Source organism: Idiotropiscis lumnitzeri, chromosome 2, assembly GCF_059441095.1.
Source record: "Idiotropiscis lumnitzeri isolate Australia: NSW breed Sydney's pygmy pipehorse chromosome 2, RoL_Ilum_1.0, whole genome shotgun sequence".
NCBI classification, from domain to species: domain Eukaryota; kingdom Metazoa; phylum Chordata; class Actinopteri; order Syngnathiformes; family Syngnathidae; genus Idiotropiscis; species Idiotropiscis lumnitzeri.
The window spans coordinates 25,792,456-25,813,293 of NC_142392.1; the positions used below are offsets into that span (position 1 = coordinate 25,792,456).

The 20,838-nt window shown below is 42.0% G+C and overlaps 1 protein-coding gene across 1 annotated transcript; it reads left to right on the forward strand.

Annotated features, from left to right (window-relative positions):
* The first annotated feature begins 376 nt into the window (after window positions 1–376).
* Window positions 377–4,770, forward strand: LOC148342103 (uncharacterized). The gene is made up of 2 exons (XM_088288057.1): window positions 377–386; window positions 3,814–4,770. The coding sequence occupies exons 1-2, from the start codon at window positions 377–379 to the stop codon at window positions 4,764–4,766; spliced, it is 963 nt and encodes a 320-aa protein (XP_088144183.1). The 3' UTR covers window positions 4,767–4,770.
* The last annotated feature ends 16,068 nt before the right edge of the window (window positions 4,771–20,838 follow it).

Genomic DNA, 20,838 nt, shown 5'->3' on the forward strand with positions numbered 1-20,838 from the left:
GGAATATGTTAAACATTGATGAAACAAAAAGCATTTATCAGATGAAAGTAGAAGCACGGGTCACAAGAATAACTGGGATTGTAGTCCTGATGTTTTCTGATTTATTATATTTTTCTCATATGCTAAATTTATAGTACTTAGTTTAAATGTGTGAACTTTATTGAAATTTTGGGTAGTGAGAACAAATTTGCACACATAGCATTTCCATGACCTGCACTCACACTGACAGCACTTCATGGACAAAGACAACGAAGCACATTCTCCACATTGGCTGTAGAAGATGCAAACATGCCAAATTGGGCACTGGAGGACTCACACAGACGCTATCAAAAGAAAAACACATTCCGAAAGACATAACAACTGGAGATCGGAGTACATGCACGTACGCATACACACACACAGACAAATACATACACCTGCACCTACACGTGCTCATACACGCACATTCACGCGCACATACACATGCACACATGCACACCGACAAGATTACAGAGGAATGCCAGCGAGGAGAGAGACGGAGAGACTGCCCGCCGGAGAAGGCCAGCCTTGGCGTGCCAGTCTTGGGGACCAGATGGGAATCAACTATCCAGACGATGACTAACCTGGGGAGAACCTTCCCTTGGACGTGGACCCGTGCCGTGGGAGGGAGCGGGGACGACCGATTCAACCTACATTACCCTTGACATAAAAAACTCCTATAAAAACTGAAGCTGGGCTGAAAGATGGGGCGCATTTTTCGACGGTGCTCGCCCGAGTGCAGTTTCTCGTGAGATGAAGAAAAAGCCACCCAGATATCTATCTTTGTACTTCCTGAACTCCAGAAATGGAAGAAACTAAATATCAGACCTCTAATCAGTTGTTGAGTCTTTATTTGACCCTTTTCTTCTTGAGTACAAAAAAAACGAAGACGCGTTGGAGGAAGTTTGGCTTTTAAAGGTTGATTTACTAACTACTTCTTATTTCCACGGTGACCCAACTCCAACAATAACATGACAAATATTTGTCATCTCATCAATATTTGCACAACAGAGTACTGAGTTTCGAGATCCTCACTATAATAGTTCTCAAAATTATATTTCTTGTCAATTTAGCTTAGTTAAGGGATATTTTATTGACAATCTAATATCAATCTACAAAGACAGAAAACAAATTGGTGGGGGGGGGCGCGAATCTTTTTCTTCTTGGTAGGGGCGGGCGTGAAATAATTGAGAGGCACTGCGAGTATATGCCGACATTATATTCATACAATCTTGCAGCCCGATTGAACCACAGCATTGTTGCAAGTTCGGTAGGAGAAACGTAAACGTCCCACTGCTGTTCCAGCAGCGGCTTCTCGGGAAATAGGCGGAAGTGACGTCGGAGCTGACTCGCGAATGCGTCGTTAATTTAGTTATTTTGTTAATTTTTTTCATCAACCGAATTAAAATGTTATATAAAATATATATCAAAACAGAACAAACACAGAGGCAAAGAAATATATTTGAAAAATACGTGCTTAAAGCATGACGTCATTAGCAAGCGCGCAGTTTGCGAAGGGCCTCGACCACATCCACCGACCCGTCAACACCGGAACAAAAACACCCACCGCTAAATTCTTCTGATTTAGTGTGGAACTGACTGTAATTTTTTCACAGGATGTTCAGTGCTACTCTAAAGGACGTCGATATAATTCATTAAGTCTTTGTGTCCCGATAATCTCATTTTCGCGCGTTGATGCTTTTCGGCGTAGTTAGCTTAGCTTGTTAGCTAGCTAGCCGCTAACGAAAAGAGGCACATGACTCATCGCCAAGCAGAGATCAAGTGCGGATTTGTTGAGATTGGCGTTTGAAAATGTGTGAAAGAACGACACCCAAATACAAAGAGGAACTTTGTGGAATAAAAGAAGAGAACGAGCAACATCTTCCACTGCTGGACGAAGTTTGCAACCAGCCTCGTGTTGTGCTACACAAAGCAGGTTTGTACATGTCTTACTCTCATTTGCTTTGTAAAGAACGACTTTCTATCGTTAAAAATATGCATCACAACATTAAGTTGTTTGGGGAAATGCGTTCAAGGTTATTGCCGTTTTATTTTTAAATATTGACTTTTACTTGCAGGTCTGCTGAACATTTGTTTATGCCAAATTAAATCAGTGCACAAAATAATTGCCAAAGAAAAACCAATAGTGGGGGGTGAACTCCATGTTTTTCCCAGTATAAAATTTGAACTGATTATTTAACATATTACATTTTCTGTTTTTTATATCTTGTTCAAGCAATTCCTTACGGAAGGAATTCTGCTTGAATCTAAAATATGTGCACACTGCGGCGAAAACATTAATGGCGGTTGATCAATTTTAGTGGATAAAACACAAAATATTAAGTTTTAAAAAAAAAAAAAATCAAGTACATATTGGTCTTATTTATTTATTTATTACCTTTGTACTGGCTTCGTCGGGTGTAATTCAAGTTTTGTGCACATGTGCGTAGATTCACCTCATCCAAACATTTAAAATTCATTTAATGCATCCATCCAGGGTTGCACGGATCTCATCAGTGAACAAGCACATGCTGCAAGGAATGCATCTGCATCTTTGGCTTACTATGGGCTTAAAAAGGGAGTACGCCACAACCCCCTTTTCTACTAACAAGCCCAGGAACATTTAGTTCCTGGTAATAAAGTTCCTGTGGCCCAGGTGGTTTGCATCTCCACTGCAACTCATAGTTCCTGGTAATTTATCCAAATGGCAATGATGACGTATCAGTGGGAGGTCTTGTGTTACTTTGTTACTCATTACTGACACCCTCTGGCTGTTATAAATCATTGCAGGTACAAAATAATTAAGTGAACTCTAATATTATTATGGTGTATCTTAGTCTAATTTTAATACATATTGGATAACTTTAAAATATACAGTCATTATTCAAATATGTCAACATGAAAGTCAGAGTGAAAGTGTTGTTGCTTAATGCTTATGTGTAAGAACTTTTACTCTTCAAACGTAATTTTGTTTTAAAATTTATTTCAAAACAAAAATTTTATAAAAATAAAAAGGGTAATGTCGGACGTAAATCATACAATAAATAACGACTCTGATGCCAGGGCTCCTTGAATTCTTTTAGGGATCCAGATTATAATGGAAGCAAAAAGTACCCACGATGAAACTATCCATAAATGCAAAATGAAATACTTGAAAACATATTTCGCTTGAAGGATTCCTATTTTATCAATGACATTATGTTGCGATGGCCCCCAGTGGCCCCCCATTAATATCTTAGGGTCCCACAACAGGTGTTCCATCAGACGCACACGATAGTGTGTGCTAACTTCAGCTCGCTTCCAGAAACGTCTGTGACTTTGTCAGGAATGAAATCGGGCATCAGCCGCAACGTGCTTCCTTTTTAAATGCTCGTTTATCACTGTTGTGCTGCTAGGAAAGGGAGGTTTACATCGTAGGATGTAATTTTGTGAAATGCCCGCATGGTCCGGTCCAAGTTGGGGTCCACGCATTGCTCCGTGTGCGGCAGGCACAAGTCAAGGTAGCACAGTAGAAACAATATAAGACAAAGTCACCGCATGAGCTTTGACGTGACCAAACCAAATTTGTCTTTTTGTGTCCTGCAGACGTCAATGAAAACGATCTCCGTTCTGTGAAAGAGGAGCCAGACTGGACTCACATCAAAAAGGAGGAGGAGGAGGAGGAGGAGGAGATCAACAAGTCACCACTGAACGTTGTCCCGATAAAGACTGAAGATGAAAACAAGGGTGAGGGTGAGGACAACAGAGGGGCGGAGCCGACAAGCATCAGCTCAAGTCATCACTTGACAACAGAAGGTGATGAAGACCACTGGGGGCCATCACAAGCACAAAATGAGGGCACATCAGACGCTCATGACGATGATGATGATACTACTAATGATGATGATGATGGGCAAGCCAAAGGTGAAAGGGCATGTCACACTGACTCATTAACTTCAAAGTTGTCGTTAAAACCGCACACGAGAACACACAGTGGAGAAAAACCTTTTTCCTGCTTGGTTTGTGGTAAAAGCTTTTCTCTAAAATCAAATTTAACATACCACACAAGAACACACAGTGGTGAAAAACCCTTTTCGTGCTCAGTTTGTGGTAAAAGCTTCTCTCGAAAGACTCATTTAGTAAGGCACACAAGAACACACAGTGGAGAAAAACCTTTTTCTTGCTCAATTTGTGGCAAGAGTTTCTCTCAAAATTCTCATTTAACAATCCACACAAGAACACACAGTGGTGAAAACCCCTTTTCGTGCTCAGATTGTGGGAAAAGCTTCTCCCATAATTCTAATTTCACAAGACACGCAAAAACACACAATGGAGAAAACCCTTTTTCCTGCTCAGTTTGTGCCAAGAGTTTCTCTCAAAAGTTGCATTTAACAAACCACATAAGAAAGCACAGTGGTGAAAAACCTTTTTCCTGCTCAGTTTGTGGCAAAAGCTTTAATGTAAAGTCATTTTTAACAAATCACACAAGAACACACACTGGAGAAAAACCTTTTTCCTGCCCAGTTTGTGCCAAGAGTTTCTCTCAAAAGTCGCATTTCACAAGCCACACAAGAACACACACTGGAGAAAAACCTTTTTCCTGCTCAGTTTGTGCCAAGAGTTTCTCTCAAAGGTCACATTTACGAAGCCACACAAGAACACACAGTGGAGACAAGCCATTCAGTTGCAGCGTTTGTGCAAAAACATTCTTCACTAAACAGCAAGCTGAGAGACACAATTGTGCTGGTGAGAATTGCAGCGATACTTGAAGATTAAAAAAAGAAATAAAAAATGAAAGAACCGACTCTTTGTGGTAAGATGTAAATGTGATTTTCAATATAATATGATGAAATTGAATTTTGCAAAGCTCTTTTATTGACACAAAGCCAATGTGATCAGTGCCAGAAGAACCATTGTGTCTGAGTGATGATGAGTTTTTTTGTGTGTTAACGTCAAACATGTAAATAAAATTTATTGCCTTTGCCTGGAATAACATTTGTTAACGTTATGCTTTTCAGTTGTCTTTTTAATCGTACTTAATGGAAAAGGTGTGAGAAGAAACTGCTTATGAAATCGTTGCCTTCCACAATCATCAATAAAATCACTTGTTCCACTTGCTCAACTGGCCTTCATTACGCTGTGTGAAAAGGTGAAAAACTGAACTAGAAGTTGAACTCTAAAAAGAACCAGAAAGAGAAACGCAAATAGTCTCAGTTTCTCTCAAAGGTTTTGGAATGTCAGGAGTTGGCAACTTGATGGCGACTGGAGTCAGCGCTGGTTTTCTCGCTGTGTTTGGCTGGCTCGTATATGTATGGTCCATTGAACAAAACTCAAACTCTTCAAATATCCCCTCAGATACATTTAATATTTCGCTTTCTGAATAAATTTCTGACTAGCTAAAACCACTTTCTAGGTTGAGCTCTATCAAGTGTTTGGGGTTTGTTGCTCAGCAGAATCTCACTTTGGAAAAACTATAATTTTGTCAAATATACCAAATATTTTTTTTTCATGCTATATTATATTTTTTATACATTGAATTATTTATATAATGAAATCGGGAAATAATAAAATGGGAATCGACATCCAGACTTAATGCAATTAATAAGAAATATAGAAACATTTTATAAATATTGAACTCATTGAGAAGAGTCCTAATCTCGAAATAAATATTGAAATATAAAAAATACTTATGTATTAAATTAATTCAATAACCCGACCCCGGATGAGCGGCACAAAATGGCTGGATGGATGGAATAATTTAAATTGCACACATATTCAAATGAACAAATATGTTAAATAATCAAGAGTGAAATAAAAAGGTTTACATTAATATTGATATAATTTTGCATATTAAAATAATTGAATAAATATTGTATTATTACATATGCAAGCTTAAATATAAATGAAAAAAAAAAGTCGTGTATTTTTAAATGGCCTAATATAGATATGGGAAGTAATTCTCTTTATAAGATAAGATAAGATGTCCTTTATTAGTCCCACAATGGGGAAATTTGAGGTGTTACAGGAGTAAAGATATAGATCACACAGAGTCGGCGGCGTAATGTAGCGGTTAATGTATAACATTAGCAGCAGACATTCATAAAAACGCATGCAAATATACACAGTATAAACGTATCTAAGTGTAAGGAAACACTCCTAATGTCTGTCCATTATACAGAGGGGGAAACGCTGTAATGATAAAAACTACTGAATGATTGAAAATACTGCAATCATAAAAATATTGCAATGATAAAAGTACTGCAATGATAAAATATACTGCAATGGTAAAAGTACTGTAATAGTAAAAGTACTGCAACGATAGAAAAATACTGCAATGATAAAAGTACTGCAATGATAAAAGTACTGTAATAGTAAAAGTACTGCAACGATAGAAAAGTACTGAAATGATAAAAGTACTGTAATAGTGAACGTCCTGCAATGGTAGAAATGCTGCAGTGATAGAAGTACTGTTATAAGAATACTGTAATGGGAAACAAAATACATCATTGGTCAATATTTAAGTACACCATTGGCTGAAAGTACAGTCGTAGTATATATTGCATCCTAGGACTGCACAATTGCACTAATGCCCTCCCGTTTGTAGGCCTGACCCAATGTTCTTGTTAAAAAGTCTGACAGCAGTCGGCAGGAAGGGGCGGCGAAATCTCTCTTTGGTACAGCGAGGGTGTAACAGTCTGTCACTGAAGGAGCTGTGAAGTGTTCTCAGAGTGTCATTGAGTGGGTGGGCTGGTTTGTCCAGCATTGATGACAGTTTTGCCGTCATCCTCCTGCCCCCCACTGAGTCCACAGAGTCCAGGGAGCAGCCCAGGACAGAGCTGGCCCTCCTCACTAGTTTGTCCAGTCTCTTTTTGTCCCGGCCCGAGATGCCTCCTGCCCAGGAGACCACTCCATAGAAGATGACTGATGAAACCACTGAGTCATAGAAGTTCCTGGGGAGTGTTCCTCGAACGCCAAAAGACCTCAGCCTCCTGAGTAGGAAGAGTCTGCTCTGACCCTTCCTATAGAGAGCGTCTGTGTTGTCGCTCCAGTCCAGTTTATTGTTCAGATGAACACCCAGGTACTTGTAAGTTGAGACCCTCTCAACATCTGTTCCCTGGATATTCACTGGTGCAGGTGGAGAGTGCCGACGCTTGCGGAAATCCACCACCAGCTCTTTGGATTTCCCAGCGTTGATTTGGAGGCGGTTCTGCTGACACCAGTCCACGAACCCCTGCGTAACCCCTCTGTACTCCCGATCGTCATCGTCAGTGATGAGGCAGACAATCGCAGAGTCATCAGAGAACTTCTGCAGGTGACAGGTTGTGGAATTGTATTTGTAGTCCGAGGTGTAGACGGTGACGGCTAATTCCAAACACGTAGGTCTTACGTCAAGTAGTCCACTCAAACTGACCAACTCTATCACTGTTAATGGTTTCTAAAAGAGTCCGGTTTGAACACTTTCGTTAACCAACTCCAACAGTCTACTTTTTGTACACTCGTCTGCCTTCGTTCTCCTATCGCCGCCGCAATCGCCGTCCTCCCTCTCTCGCTCGCTCGCCCACTCGCTCCTCCTCCCCCGGATGTGATCCGCTCATTTTAATAACAAAACTAAATACACAAAATTACAACACAAACTATGTACCTAATTTGTTTCATGGGCTATTATAACAAGCACATTCCCCAAAAAAAATTATAATACAACAAACAACTTATTAGAAATTGAATAACATTTAGTCAAAAATATTTGAGTATTTTTAACTTGGTTACACCTGGCAGTGATCATAATCAAATAGAAAGCACAACAGTTACATGCGAACCCGGAGAAACTACAATAGAACCAAAGAAATTCTGCCCATTCTGTAACACTACTCAACACTATCTCAACCAGTGTACAAACTTTAAGATTCTCACAAAAGAGCAAATTAATAACTGGATTAAGACATACAAGAGGTGCTGGAGATGTGGGCGTAACCATTTCTCATCACAATGCACTTTAAAGGCAAGATGTAATAAATGCAAAGGGAAACACTTGGAAGTGCTTCATGAGGTAAATGCCGGTGAATTTCCCACTCCCACATCCATCCATCCGATCATGGCCGACAGCTCCCGTGCAATAAATTCTACCGCCGAAACACTCTATGTGGACAGACCAATTGGACACAATAAAGTGCTGCTCAAAATTATTCCTGTCACCCTGAGACATGGAGATGCATCACTCGACACCCATGCTGTGCTGGATGATGGATCGGAGCGTTCTTTTCTACTTCACGAGGCAGCTCAAGCATTAGGTATCCTGGGGAGCCCGGAGGACTTACACCTGCGCACTGTACGGCAAGATGTCTGTATCATTCATGGTGCCTCTATGTCATTCACAGTGTCCTCAGCGACCAATCCCAATTATAAATACCAAATACAAGATGCCTTTACAGCTAAAGAGCTAGCTCTAGGAAGTCATTCCTACCCAGTAGCCGCCCTCAAGACGAAATATCATCACCTGAGAGAGTTGCCAATCCCTGAAATAAATAATGCACAACCACTGCTCCTAATAGGGTCGGACCATCCACACCTCATCCTACCAACAGAGCGTGTCCGGCGCGGACCACTTGACGGTCCAGCTGCAATTAAGACAGCGATGGGCTGGACCCTGCAAGGTCCTTCCAGGTACCTGAAGCATTCCCCCCACTCCGCGCAATGCCATTTCACCTCCACTCAGCCACCCCAAGCCAATCTTCTTACTCATGTCGAACGTTTATGGCAGTTGTACATCTTGCCTTATCGAAGTGAGAGGGTGGTTACCAGGTCGAGGGAGGACACTGAAGCACTCGAGACGTTATCCCAAAAACCTGTCAAGGTTGACGTAAATGATGCCTCCAGATATGCCACACCCTTGTTGTGGAGAAAGAATCTGCCACAGCTGGTCGCACCCAAAGAAGCTGTTCTACCTCATTCACGTAGTATGGAAAAAAGGTTAACAAAGGATAATAGTAAGTTGATAGCTTATAAAAACGAGATCAACAAGCTACTCACCTTGGGATACATCAAGAAAATCACACCTGACGAAGTCGATTCCAGCGAAGGTTGGTACATTCCCCATCACACGGTAACGCACAATGACAAAAACTGAATTGTGTTTAACTGTTCATTCAAGTATAAAGGACTATCACCGAATGAACATCTGCTGCCCGGCCCCAGACTCACCTCAAGTCTTTTGGGGATCTTGTTGCGGTTCAGAGAGAATATGGTGGCCATTAGCAGCGACATAAAGGGAATGTCTCACCAGATACATCTCCTTCCCGAAGATCAGTCGTACCTGAGATTTCTCTGGCGGAACACAGTGACTGAACCCCCTGAAGTGTACCAGTGGTTAGTTCTGTCGTTCGGAACCGTCTCAAGCCCTTGCTGTGCTACGTTTGCTTTGCAAATGCACGTGACAAATAACAGTCAACCTAATGAAGATGTGCGTGCGGTAATTGAGCGTTGTTTCTACGAAGACAATTGGCTGAAAAGTTTACCATCAGTCGAGAAAGCTAAGTCACTAGCCATCAAACTACGAGATTTGCTGGCAGAAGGTGGATTTGAACTCAGGCAGTGGGCAACCAGTCACCCAGAAACGCTTGAACACCTTCCCGTTGAGTGCGCATCAGAAAGTACAAAACTTTGGTTCACTCAAAACCATCATGACCCATCTGACATCGCAGATCCCGAACCTATTACACCAAATACACTCTTGATGGGGCGGCATGATTCATCTCTACCACAGGTGGTGTACCCCGAATCCGATCTTCTGAGCAGGAAGCGTTGGAGACATAGTCAAATTCTCGGTGACCAGTTTTGGAAATGCTTCACACAAAATCACCTGCCCGCCTTACAAACTTGTAACAAATGGACAGAGGTCAAGGATGACCTCAAAGTCGGAACTGTGGTAATGTTGGCAGACCCACAATCTCCGAGAGCCCCTTGGCTTGTCGGAATAGTCAAAACGACTATACAGGGAAGAGACAATAGGATCCGACCGGCAGAGGTTCGCGTGAATGACAAAATTTTCGTAAGACTGATGTCTCGCCTCATAAAGTTGCCCGCCTTTCCACCAGAAGAAGACTCTTAACTGGCTTCAAGGGATACAAATCTGCTTCTCAGATTTGGGGGCGGCTTTTAAAAAGGTCAGGTTGTTTTGTAGTATGCCGTTGTAGCACCCTCTGGTGGCTCGCCTGTTCATACAATTGAATTTTAGATGGGCATGTTTTTAGCCACCTATTTTAGGACTCACGAAAAGTAACAGACAAGGGTGTACAGTCATTCTCTCCGAAGCCATCCAACCACAAGGTGTGCGTGCATTAGCATGTAAGTGACCCAACATAAAATATCCTTTTTTGTGGGAACGCGATTTGTTTGTGGGCATTTCAGTTAATGTTGTTTGTGCTGTTTTGTTGATTTGTTATGGTTATGACTACGGCAAATTAGTGTTGTGTTGATGAGGCTTTCCATTGTATCCGCTCATGTTTTCTTTTTATTTGTTCTACAGAAACCACACACACATCCATATCGAAACAAATTAAAGATTACATGGACCAAACTGGTTTGATTATTCCTCATCTGGACAATATTGTGTTCTAACTGGACATACTGCAGCGGTTATCAACTCCTGAAAATCAGTCCTACAAGCAAATATTTTACAATAACAGTTAAGTAATAAAAGAGTGACATGTTTTAATTTAAAATTTACAACCACATCGCAACTTGTCGAAAAAGCCTGGAAAAAGGCAAAGGTGCAAATATGTTGACATAAAGTATCACTTTATCACGTCAACTGTTAATAATAGGGAAATACATTTGGAATACTATCCAACCAACAACATGGTGTCAGATGTGAAAACAAAACCAGCAACAAAAGTCAAATTCAATACATCTCTCAAGTTCATATTTGGGAACTAAAATGTTACTTCATGTGCATACGGTTCAAATCGTACGTTTTTCCAATGTTTAGAAGATAACAACGATTTGCATCGCCAATGGTGACATCTGTCGGTGAGTCGGTGACAGTGCTCCACAAAGCCAGCAGCCAATCATATCACAGCGGGGTGTGTCCTGTTCTTCCACTTTCGTGACGAACAGGAAATCCTTTCAGTGGGACTTTGAAAAACGATGCCATCTTTCTTTCATCTCATCGAACAAAGAGAAGCACACGAGTTATCGCCAAGCAGAGATCAAGTGCGGATTTGTTGAGATTGGCGTTTGAAAATGTGTGCTAGAACGACACCCAAGTACAAAATGGAACTTTGTGGAATAAAAGAAGAGAACGAAGCAGGTTTGTACACGTTTTCCTCTCATTTGCTTTGTAAAGAACGACTTTCTGTCGTTAAAAATATGCATCACAACATTAAGTTGTTTGGGGAAATGTGTTCAAGGTTATTGCCGTTTTATTTTTAAATATTGCCTTTTACTTGCCGGTTTGCTGAACATTTGTTTATGCCAAATGAAATCAGTGCAGAAAATGGAGGCCAAAGAATAACCATTAGTGGGGGGTAAACTCCGTGTTTTTTTCCCCAGTTTAAAATTTGAAATGATTATTTAACATTTTACATATTCCGGTTTTTATACGTTGGGAAAGAAATTAAGTTTGTCATGTCAGGTTTCAAAACTATGCTGACAGATGAAGTGTATGTTTATATCCACTGTTGGAGTTGAGCCACCGAGAAAATGAGAAACATTTAGTAAATGAATCTTAAAAGCCAAACTTACTCCAATGCGTGTTCGTTTTTTGTACTCAAGAAGAAAAGGGTCAAATAAAGACTCAACAACAACTGATTAGAGTTCCGATATTTTAGTTTCTTTGATTTCTGGAGTTCAGGAAATAGTACAAATACAGATATCTGGGCGGCTTTTTCTTAATCTGACGAGAAACTGTACTCAGACGAGTACAATCGAAAAATGGCGCGCTGATCTCAGCCCAGCCTCACATTTTATAGGAGGTTTTCTATGTCAAGGGTCATGTAGGTTGAATCGGTCGTCCTTGCTCCTTCCCACGTTCCACGTCCAAGGCTGACCTTCTCAGGCAGGTGGCAGTCTCTCGGTCTCTCCTGCTCACATTCCCCTGTAATCTCGTCAGTGTACAGATTGTGTGGTGTATGTTTTCCCAGATCAAATTGTTGTGTTTTTGGTGTTCCTGATCGCGTCCCTGTGACGTCCTCCCCTGCCCAACTTGATATGTTTGTATCTTCTATGGCCTATGTGGAGAATGTGTTTTATTGTATTTGTCCATGAAGTGCTATCTGGTTTGTCATCAGTTTGACCTGAGCAGACTGAATCTGTTTGTTCTGAATGAGAGTGTGGGTCATGAAAATACAATGTGTGCAATTTTGAGGTCTTACATTTAAACTAAGTCATATAAATTTAGCATATGGAGGCATCAGTAAACACCATGACTACAATCCCAGTCAATCTTATCGATGCACTGTACTTCTACATACATTTGAAAAATGCTTTTTGTTGAATCAATGTTGGCAGAGTGGTACTACGCAGCAGTAGTATCGCGTCCAACTATTTTCAGGATCAGCAAACCAGAATTTCTGTATTGACAGAGGAATAACTGCACACAACCTGTCTCGTCTGACAGTGTGGAAGAAGTGATTTTATTCTGAGGCTACAAAGGATAAAAGGGATGAAAGGGGCGGCACATCATAAGCATGCATGTGACAAAATAATAAACATACGTAACAAAGTAAGGACTTTGAGAGCACATCTTTAACAATCAATGTTGAACATATTCAGTAAATATGAACCTGCTAAATTAAATAATTGACCTTCGGTCCCGTAAGTGTTTAAAATAATGCCAGCAATCGAAATACAGTGAACCCCCGGTTATATATAGTTATATATAGATATATATATATGTATATATATAGATATATATATATGTATATATATATATATATATATATATATATATATATATTCCCTCCATTTGCATTCGTTAGACCAAAGAAATTTCGCAATCAATGAAGCTACCATAAAGGCATTTCAGTGATCAAAACACGATGAAAAGGGGAGAGGATGAGTTAAGTGGGCGATCGTGTTTCCAGCGAGATCAAATTAAGTGTCAACATACACATAGATGGTATCCTGTTAGAGAACACGTAATTGTATTCCAATTGACTGATTTGTTTATTTTTTATAACCACCGATAGCCGCGTCAAGAGTAGCAAAAGAATAAAAAAATAAATAAAGTCACTCGCGTTCTGCGTCGGACTCGAGGTGCATTCATTGACCACTTACGCAGTAGGAAAGTTACCAGGGGGGGACTGATTCTGGCAGCCTCTGCCACAATAAGTACCCCCCCTCTAATCACAAAAATTGACCCCAACCATCAAGTGACTTATTCTGTGTACCTATTGGGTCATTTTGAGTATGTGTGGCAAATTTGAGCAGGATCCCTCTTTTCTAGGCAAAGTTATCAGGGGGGGGGGCTGCCAGAATCAGTCACCCCTGGTAACTTTCCTACTGCGTAAGTGGTCAGTGAATGCACCTCGAGTCCGACGCAGAACGCGAGTGACTTTATTTTTTTATTCTTTTGCTACTCTTGACGCAGCTATCGGTGGTTATAAAAAATAAACAAATCAGTCAATTGGAATACAATTACGTGTTCTCTAACAGGATACCACCTATCTGTATGTTGACACTTAATTTGATCTTGCTGGAAACACGATATAGCCCACGTCACTAACCCTCTCCCCTTTTCATCGTGTTTTAATCACTGAAATTCCCGTATGGTAGCTTCATTGATTGCGAAATTTCTTTGGTCTAACGAATGCAAATGGAGGGAATTCCCCCCCCCCCACCCCACCCGATTTTGGCGCAGTCTAACGCTTACTTGACGTGTTGAATTGTAGCGAATGGTGTGCTGAAAACCGCACCGACTAAGACTACCACTGATGGAAACCCTAGTTTAAATGAAAGCAAATCAAAAACACAAACTCATACATTCTTCGTGCCTTTCAATGAAAACAAACGTAGTAACATCGCGCCGCCTTCAGTCAATGCGTGCGCGCTCCCGCGACAGGGGATGCAGATTTTGGCAGGGGGTAAGTACTTTGGCACGACACCGGTCCCGAACGAAACGGGCGGGGGTTGTTCCTCTACGGCTTGACTGCCACGCACGCACGCCGGCCGGTCTCCTCCGGAACTCTCGCAAGGCCTCGAGCGAGGCGAAATGTCGCTCTTCTCTGTCCACTCTCTTCTTCTCCCACGCTCTTCTTCGGCGCACGCCGGCCGTCTAACCGCTCCAGCGCCCCGTCGTGCCGCTCGGCGAAACTACAATGCCCCCGAATATTTTTTAGACCCGCGAAGCACTGAACCCGCGAAAGGTGAACCGCGAAGTAGAATAGAAATCCCTTTATTGTCATTGTACTCAAGTGTGCAACGAGATTAGCGGGGTTTCACTGTACAAACCTTCAATATTCATGTCCGGTGTGGCCATTCCCTATAAGAAGGGAAGGCCAGAGAGAGGGGACACCTTTCCCTTTTTTCTTTTTGGGGAGACTTCTTTTGACATCAGCATGTGACGAGAATAAAATCTCTTTCTAACCAAAATGACTGTGTCAGAGAATCTTTTTCCATCACCAATTCTGCCATGCTCGGCGACCTGTCCGGAGGGAAGCAGAGCCAGACCCACACATCAACAACAAAATATACCACATTTTTGGCATTTTGCTCCATTGAGGGTCTCAGGGTGCTGGGGCGCAGGCGTTCAACAGCCGGCCGGCTGAACTTTCGGTGAGATGCTTTTACTCACAAAGGGTGTTGTGCGCCTGTGTCCAAGCGGTCGGGGCTTTTGGGGTCGTTAAAGAGAGCTTGTGCATGTGGGTCTGCTGGCTGATTGGTCATGGAAAATGTCCCTGTGTTAGTTTCAATTATTGTTTAAACAAGAGGCCTCTATAATGATTAAGACATTAAAAGATGTCAAAGTAACCACACTATGAAAGAACATTAGAAAAAGTATAAAAAAAATAAATAAATAAATGAAAAAAAAATGATGATAGGAACTAAGTAAATGGGGACTAGTGTGGGAGAAATGTGCAGAAGATAAAGAAAAGAAAGGTCTAGTGCTTAAAGAGATGAGAAATAAGAAGTGTAAAACTATAGCTATAGACAACATAGTCGTGAATAAGCTCAGTTTCAGCACAGACCCTGGCCAGGGTGTAAATTTTAGCAGGAAAATGATGAGCTGAAAATAGAAATAATGAAGAGCAGCGCGCTTCCACATATCGTATTGGGCACTTTGTGGCATGGAACACAGTAAGGATCGAGGCGTACCGTTGTGTGGAGGGCCTGGGGCTGAGCCGACGGTTTCGCTGGTGCGTAGCAAGAGTAATGCATTAAGTCTGGGCCGGTTCAACTCCGCTGTTCAGATACGTACCCTGTGATTACTCGTGTTCTGGTAAAGACCTCACAAAATCAAAAACCTGGCTACCATCTACTGTGGCACCAAGAAGTCAGGCAGCCCCCACGCAGGAGATAAGGGGTGATAGTTATAAACCAGTGCCAGTCCCTCCTTTGTAGAAAGAAATGCCCCTTCTAAAAGCCAAATGTTATTGCATTAATATTCCGTTTTATCAGTTCAACTAACGCGTGTGCGTCCTAGTGTGCATTGAAAGATGCAGTATAAAAAATGTTTAAAATTTTGGATAATAACTAAAGCAAAATTAGAATGAGAAAGATAATTGGCTACATAATCATTGGGGTGAAATTAATCTTCATTGCAAGAAGCGGTCATATAAATAGAGAAATCTAAGATCATAAAAGGATGAATGCATGTTCTGTGGAATGTGATTTGTCAACACGGAAAAGCCCTGAGTGATAAAAACGTTTACATTTGGTTCAGGAACAGTTCTCTTTGACGGCAAAAGTCTGACTATGGTAAACAATTGATAATTAGACCTCAATGATTGTGCAGTTGAAAAAGTTCATATATTGACTGTGAAAAGCTAAAGTGAGAAACTAGGATTAACTATTTGGCAAACACGAGAACGTATTCAGTCTCGAGGAAGACTGAATGCAGTAAAATTGCAATAAGAAGAACAATAAACCAGCCTAGAGTGTTACAATGTCCTGGAAACAAAAGTTTGGGATTGCCCCTGAGGGTGAAATTCCTCTCTGAACTCCTCCTTTGTGCCCCCGGCAGCAACTCATGAAACAGGGAAACTGATAAGAGATACAATTTTGTTGAAACAGAACATGCAAGGACAAAGGTCATGCAAAACGAAAAAAACCATCTAATGTTCCATACTTCAGTTTGGCGACGGATGGACTACGGTAATTCAATTAATGGAACGACATTTTGAGATGGAAATGACAGGAATATGATGAATTATCATGTTATGAGGGGACTTTTGAGATACAGTAAATTGATTTAAATTCAATTAGAAATTTTTAGTCTGTGGATAATCCACTTCAAAGAATACTGACTCATTGGTTGAGGAAAACGGGGTTATATTAGTTCAGTGGTTCTCAATTATTTCCTGTCACGCCCCCTCTACCAAGAAGAAAATAAATTTGCGCCCCCCCACTACAGTTTTTTTTTCATTTCGTACTCATGTACATGTTCTTTGTATATTAATGTTGGATTGTCAATAAAATATCGCTTAACAAAGATAAATTGATTAAAAAAAAACATCATTTTGAGAACGACTATTTTGAGGATCTCGAAACTCAGCACTCTGTGGTGCGAATATTGATGGGATGATAAATATTTACGATACGTTTTTGTTTAGTTTTTTTTTACTTTATTAACATGAACAAACCAAACAGTTATTAATACATACATAATATAGAAAAGACAAAAAGAGCCAGGGGGATTTCAAACAAAAATTCTTTATAAATAACATAAAGCAACAGTTTTAATTTGTTGACTATACATTTTTTTTTTATGTCCACAATCTGTTTGACGTCAAACCGCTTCGTTTTGATGACGTCGGCCATTTCCGTGTTCCAGCATGAGAGCGTCTGCTAAATTGCTAACGTAGCCATCGTCTTATTTTGTTTGGATACGTAATGGTTGCAATACAACATTTCTGTTCATAGCTGCTGGCTCTCCGCCCGAACGCAGTTCAAGTCAGACTTCTTTTAAAAGTCGAGCGTCCATCGAAGCAATTCATTTTAGCGCTTAGCGCGCTTAGCGCTTCCTTGCTCGCTCTGCTGCGGCGCAAGATAGCTTGGCGCGGGGCATTTAAGGAGCGGCGAAAGAAATCACTTCCGGGTCAACGAGCGACGCTTTTTTTTTTGTTAATCAGTACTGCGTGAACTCGGGGCACAAACAGCTTTGACGAGCTCAAACTCGCGTGGTCTGAGATCGCCTTTTTTTGTCCCAAAACCATGCAAATCATGTTCCCCAGGGTCCCACGCGCGGTGCGATGCTGAGGGGGTCAGCATCGCACCGCGCCTCCCCAGGGGGCGCGCCCCACTATTTGAGAATCACTGTATTAGTTAGTTAAAAAAGAAGAGCTAAATTATAGTTGTGTTCATGGGGATTGAATATGAATCATAAACAGAAGACAAAACCAATTGGCATTGGCATTTGTAAAATATGATGAGGGATTAAGTTGGTGAGCTCTTATGGGAGACGGGGCGAGACGCGAATGGATTGAAGCTTCCGCCAGTGACTGACCCGTCCAATAGTGTCACCACCACTCAGCTGTGCCGGGTGGCCGTCCTCAAGGGCGTGCGCCTCCCAGTTACTGACATCATGCGGAACAGTCCGTCAATGAGAAACTGCTAATCAGTATGAGTAGAATCCACGTTTTTGCATCGATAAAAGAAAATATTGTATTGGATGGAGAAAAAGAATTGTTACACTTGCAGGTTCAGGGGGCCAAGAGTGCTAATTCACCGGGAACGGAAAAAAGAATATGCGGGAAAAAACTAAAATAAAACAGGGGAAGCAGCTAATGCAGCAGCCAACGCATGCAGCTCCCATTGCGTCTGCTCTTTCCGTTTCCGCTGCTCCTGGGCCAGGTTCTGGTGACGCAGCGCCACAGCAGGCTTGTTGTCCGCACCGGCTGGTCAACAAGGTCACGTAACCAGGGTTCGCGGTTAACTTTAAAAACTGCTTGCCCATAGGGCAAGTGCCACTAAAATTTGCCTTGCCCGAGTGGCCAAATTACTTGCCTGACTTGGGCAAGTGACAATTTTTTTTCTCTAAGAATAAAATGTTTATGGTTGTAAAATGTGCGCCACAAATGTAAATAAACATATAATCTGATAAGCATAAATTAATCTTGTTTTCATCATCAACCATGAAACCCTACTCACAAGAGCAAATGTATCATCCTGTGCAGTTATTGAAAATGTTAATTGTAGTTTTAATAATTAACAAATCTGCATGTTAAATTGGGAAAATGATATTACAGCAATACAGATGATCAATTTTAAATCCAGGAGAGCCTATTAATTGAGTAATCACATGAGTAAATTATGAGTGTGGGAAATTTGTGTATTCCTTTAAGACCAGTGCCTGTGGCGCTGCGTCCATAAGTTTCATAGCATAAACAGAACACATGTCAGGGCACATCATGGAGCTAATGAATTAACAGCCAATAATCAAATATGACTCCCTTCCTTACTCGCAACTGAATTGTCGACTTAAAAATATTCGAGGTATTTTTGTCATGTCAGAGGAATCCGAAATGTTCGGGCGAACTCGTCGCCACTTTAAACATGCGCAGAAGGTAAGAAAACTTCCGGCTGTCAATTTTCGGCCGAAATATCATCGGTTTTTGTTGTGTTTTTCAAACTTCAAATGAGGATGCGACTACAGCGAGTTCCAATACTGCGGGATTTATTGACGTCCACTTTAACTCGACTTTCACTGAACTAACTGATCCCCGTAGCGCCCGCCCATTGCCCCCAATAAGGCCAATGGACCATACCACAACATAAGGGGGTGTCTGGGTTAAACCATCACCATACAGTGCACACAAACGGATCACACCACAGTTTTCGTCGAAATTAAAGATATTTAGTTGCTTTAAAAAATGCTTGCCCGGTCGGGCAAGTTGCCCATAATTTTACCTTGCCCGTGGCCAGATTTCACTTGCCCCGGGCAATCGGGAAGCGGTTAACCGCGAACCCTGGTGGTGCAGCTAGACATGAGAAACCTCGACCGAATCGCCTGTAATAGGATGCCAGCCCAAGAAAGCTCTTGCTGGGAGTCGTCCAGTCCCTCACGGCTCGCACTTTCTCCTCCAAAGTGCTAATGTCTTCCCTTCCAACTTTGTGTCCCAGGAACTCAAGCTCTCTTCTCATAAAGCAGCACTTGTCAGGGTGAAGCTTCAGACCTGCAGTGGAAATTCTTTGTAAGACCTGGCGCAGGGCCTCCAAGGCTGCATGGAAAGAGTTCCCATGGACCAGGACGTCATCCAAATAGACCAAACATTCCTGTCGGGGGATGCCAGCCAGCACCTTGTCCATAAGCCGCTCAAAGGTAGCAGGTGCATTACACAGGCCGAAACAGAGAACTTGAAACTGCCACAACCCCCTGCCAGTACAGAAAGCAGTCTTTGACCTGGCTTCACGGCTGAGGGGCACCTGCCAATTTCCACTGCGCAGGTCTAATGAGGAGAACCAGGACGATCCAGACACCATATCCAGATTCTCATCAGTAGATAGGATTCTTTCTTGGTCACGCTGTTTAAGGGTCTATAGTCCACACAGAACCTTTTCTTCACTGTCTTTTTTTTTTACCATGACAACCCCTGAGGCCCAAGGGCTGACAGATGGCTCAATGATGCCAGCTTTCAGCATCTCGTCAATTGCGCTGTCCGCATCTGCCTGATGTGCAAGGGGAAGGCGGCGGGGGCGTGCTTTGATAGGTCGTGCATCCCCCGTGTCAATTTCGTGCTGCACCAGGTCTGTTCTGCCCACCTCCTCTTCTGTCAGCGCAAAAATGTCCTTAAAGTCCCACAACAGTTGCCACAGCTCCTCCTGTTGCTTGGGTTCTAAACCATAACCGTTGCGCTTCCACACTTCACGCACTGCCGTCAATCTGTCCACTCCACCTGTCATGGACCACGGGGCCGGGGAAGAGGAATGCTCATCAATGTGGGCATCTGATGTGGGTGGAGAAGTCATAGGAGCCAGCGGTTCATGGGTGGGATCAGATTCCTGCTGTGCAGTGGCTGCGCTCGACGTCGGAGGAAATTACTTTTCAGGCTGTGTAGGGCGCACCATTTCAACTGTGGGGCCTCCTGGAAAAGCCAACGTGTTCCTCCCCAGGTCAAGCACGCACTGGGCTGTTCGTAGAAAGTCCAGTCCTATGAGCCTTCCCTTCTTATGTGGAAATGTAAGATAAATTGAGGATCACATTGACTTAAAGTAACTTTATGTAATCAGTTTTGTGTATTTATGATCATGTTTATATACACTCATTAATATTTGCACACACACATACTGACATTTATGTTATAGCACACACGCACAGCTGGAACACACATGCACACGTTGCTTTAACTACACACAGACACAGTATCCTGAAGATGTGTTTAGTTAAAGTAACCTTTACACCGTGAGTTGTCATGTTATGCTTGCTGTCTCCTGATGATTAGTTATTGATGTTTTCTGTCTTCTGCTGATTAGTTTAGTCTAAAACAGACCACCATTGTTAATTCATCTCCTGTATTCTGGTGATTTAGTTTAGGCTAAACAGACCTTCATTGTATTCTAATTTCTTGTGATTCTTGAGTCAAACTAATAAAAGCCGAGCCGGTGAGAAGAGGAAGGAGAGGAGTTGCATGGAGCGGCTGCGAGCAGGCGAGCTGCTGCTCGCGGCCTCTCTGTCCCACTCATTTCCCC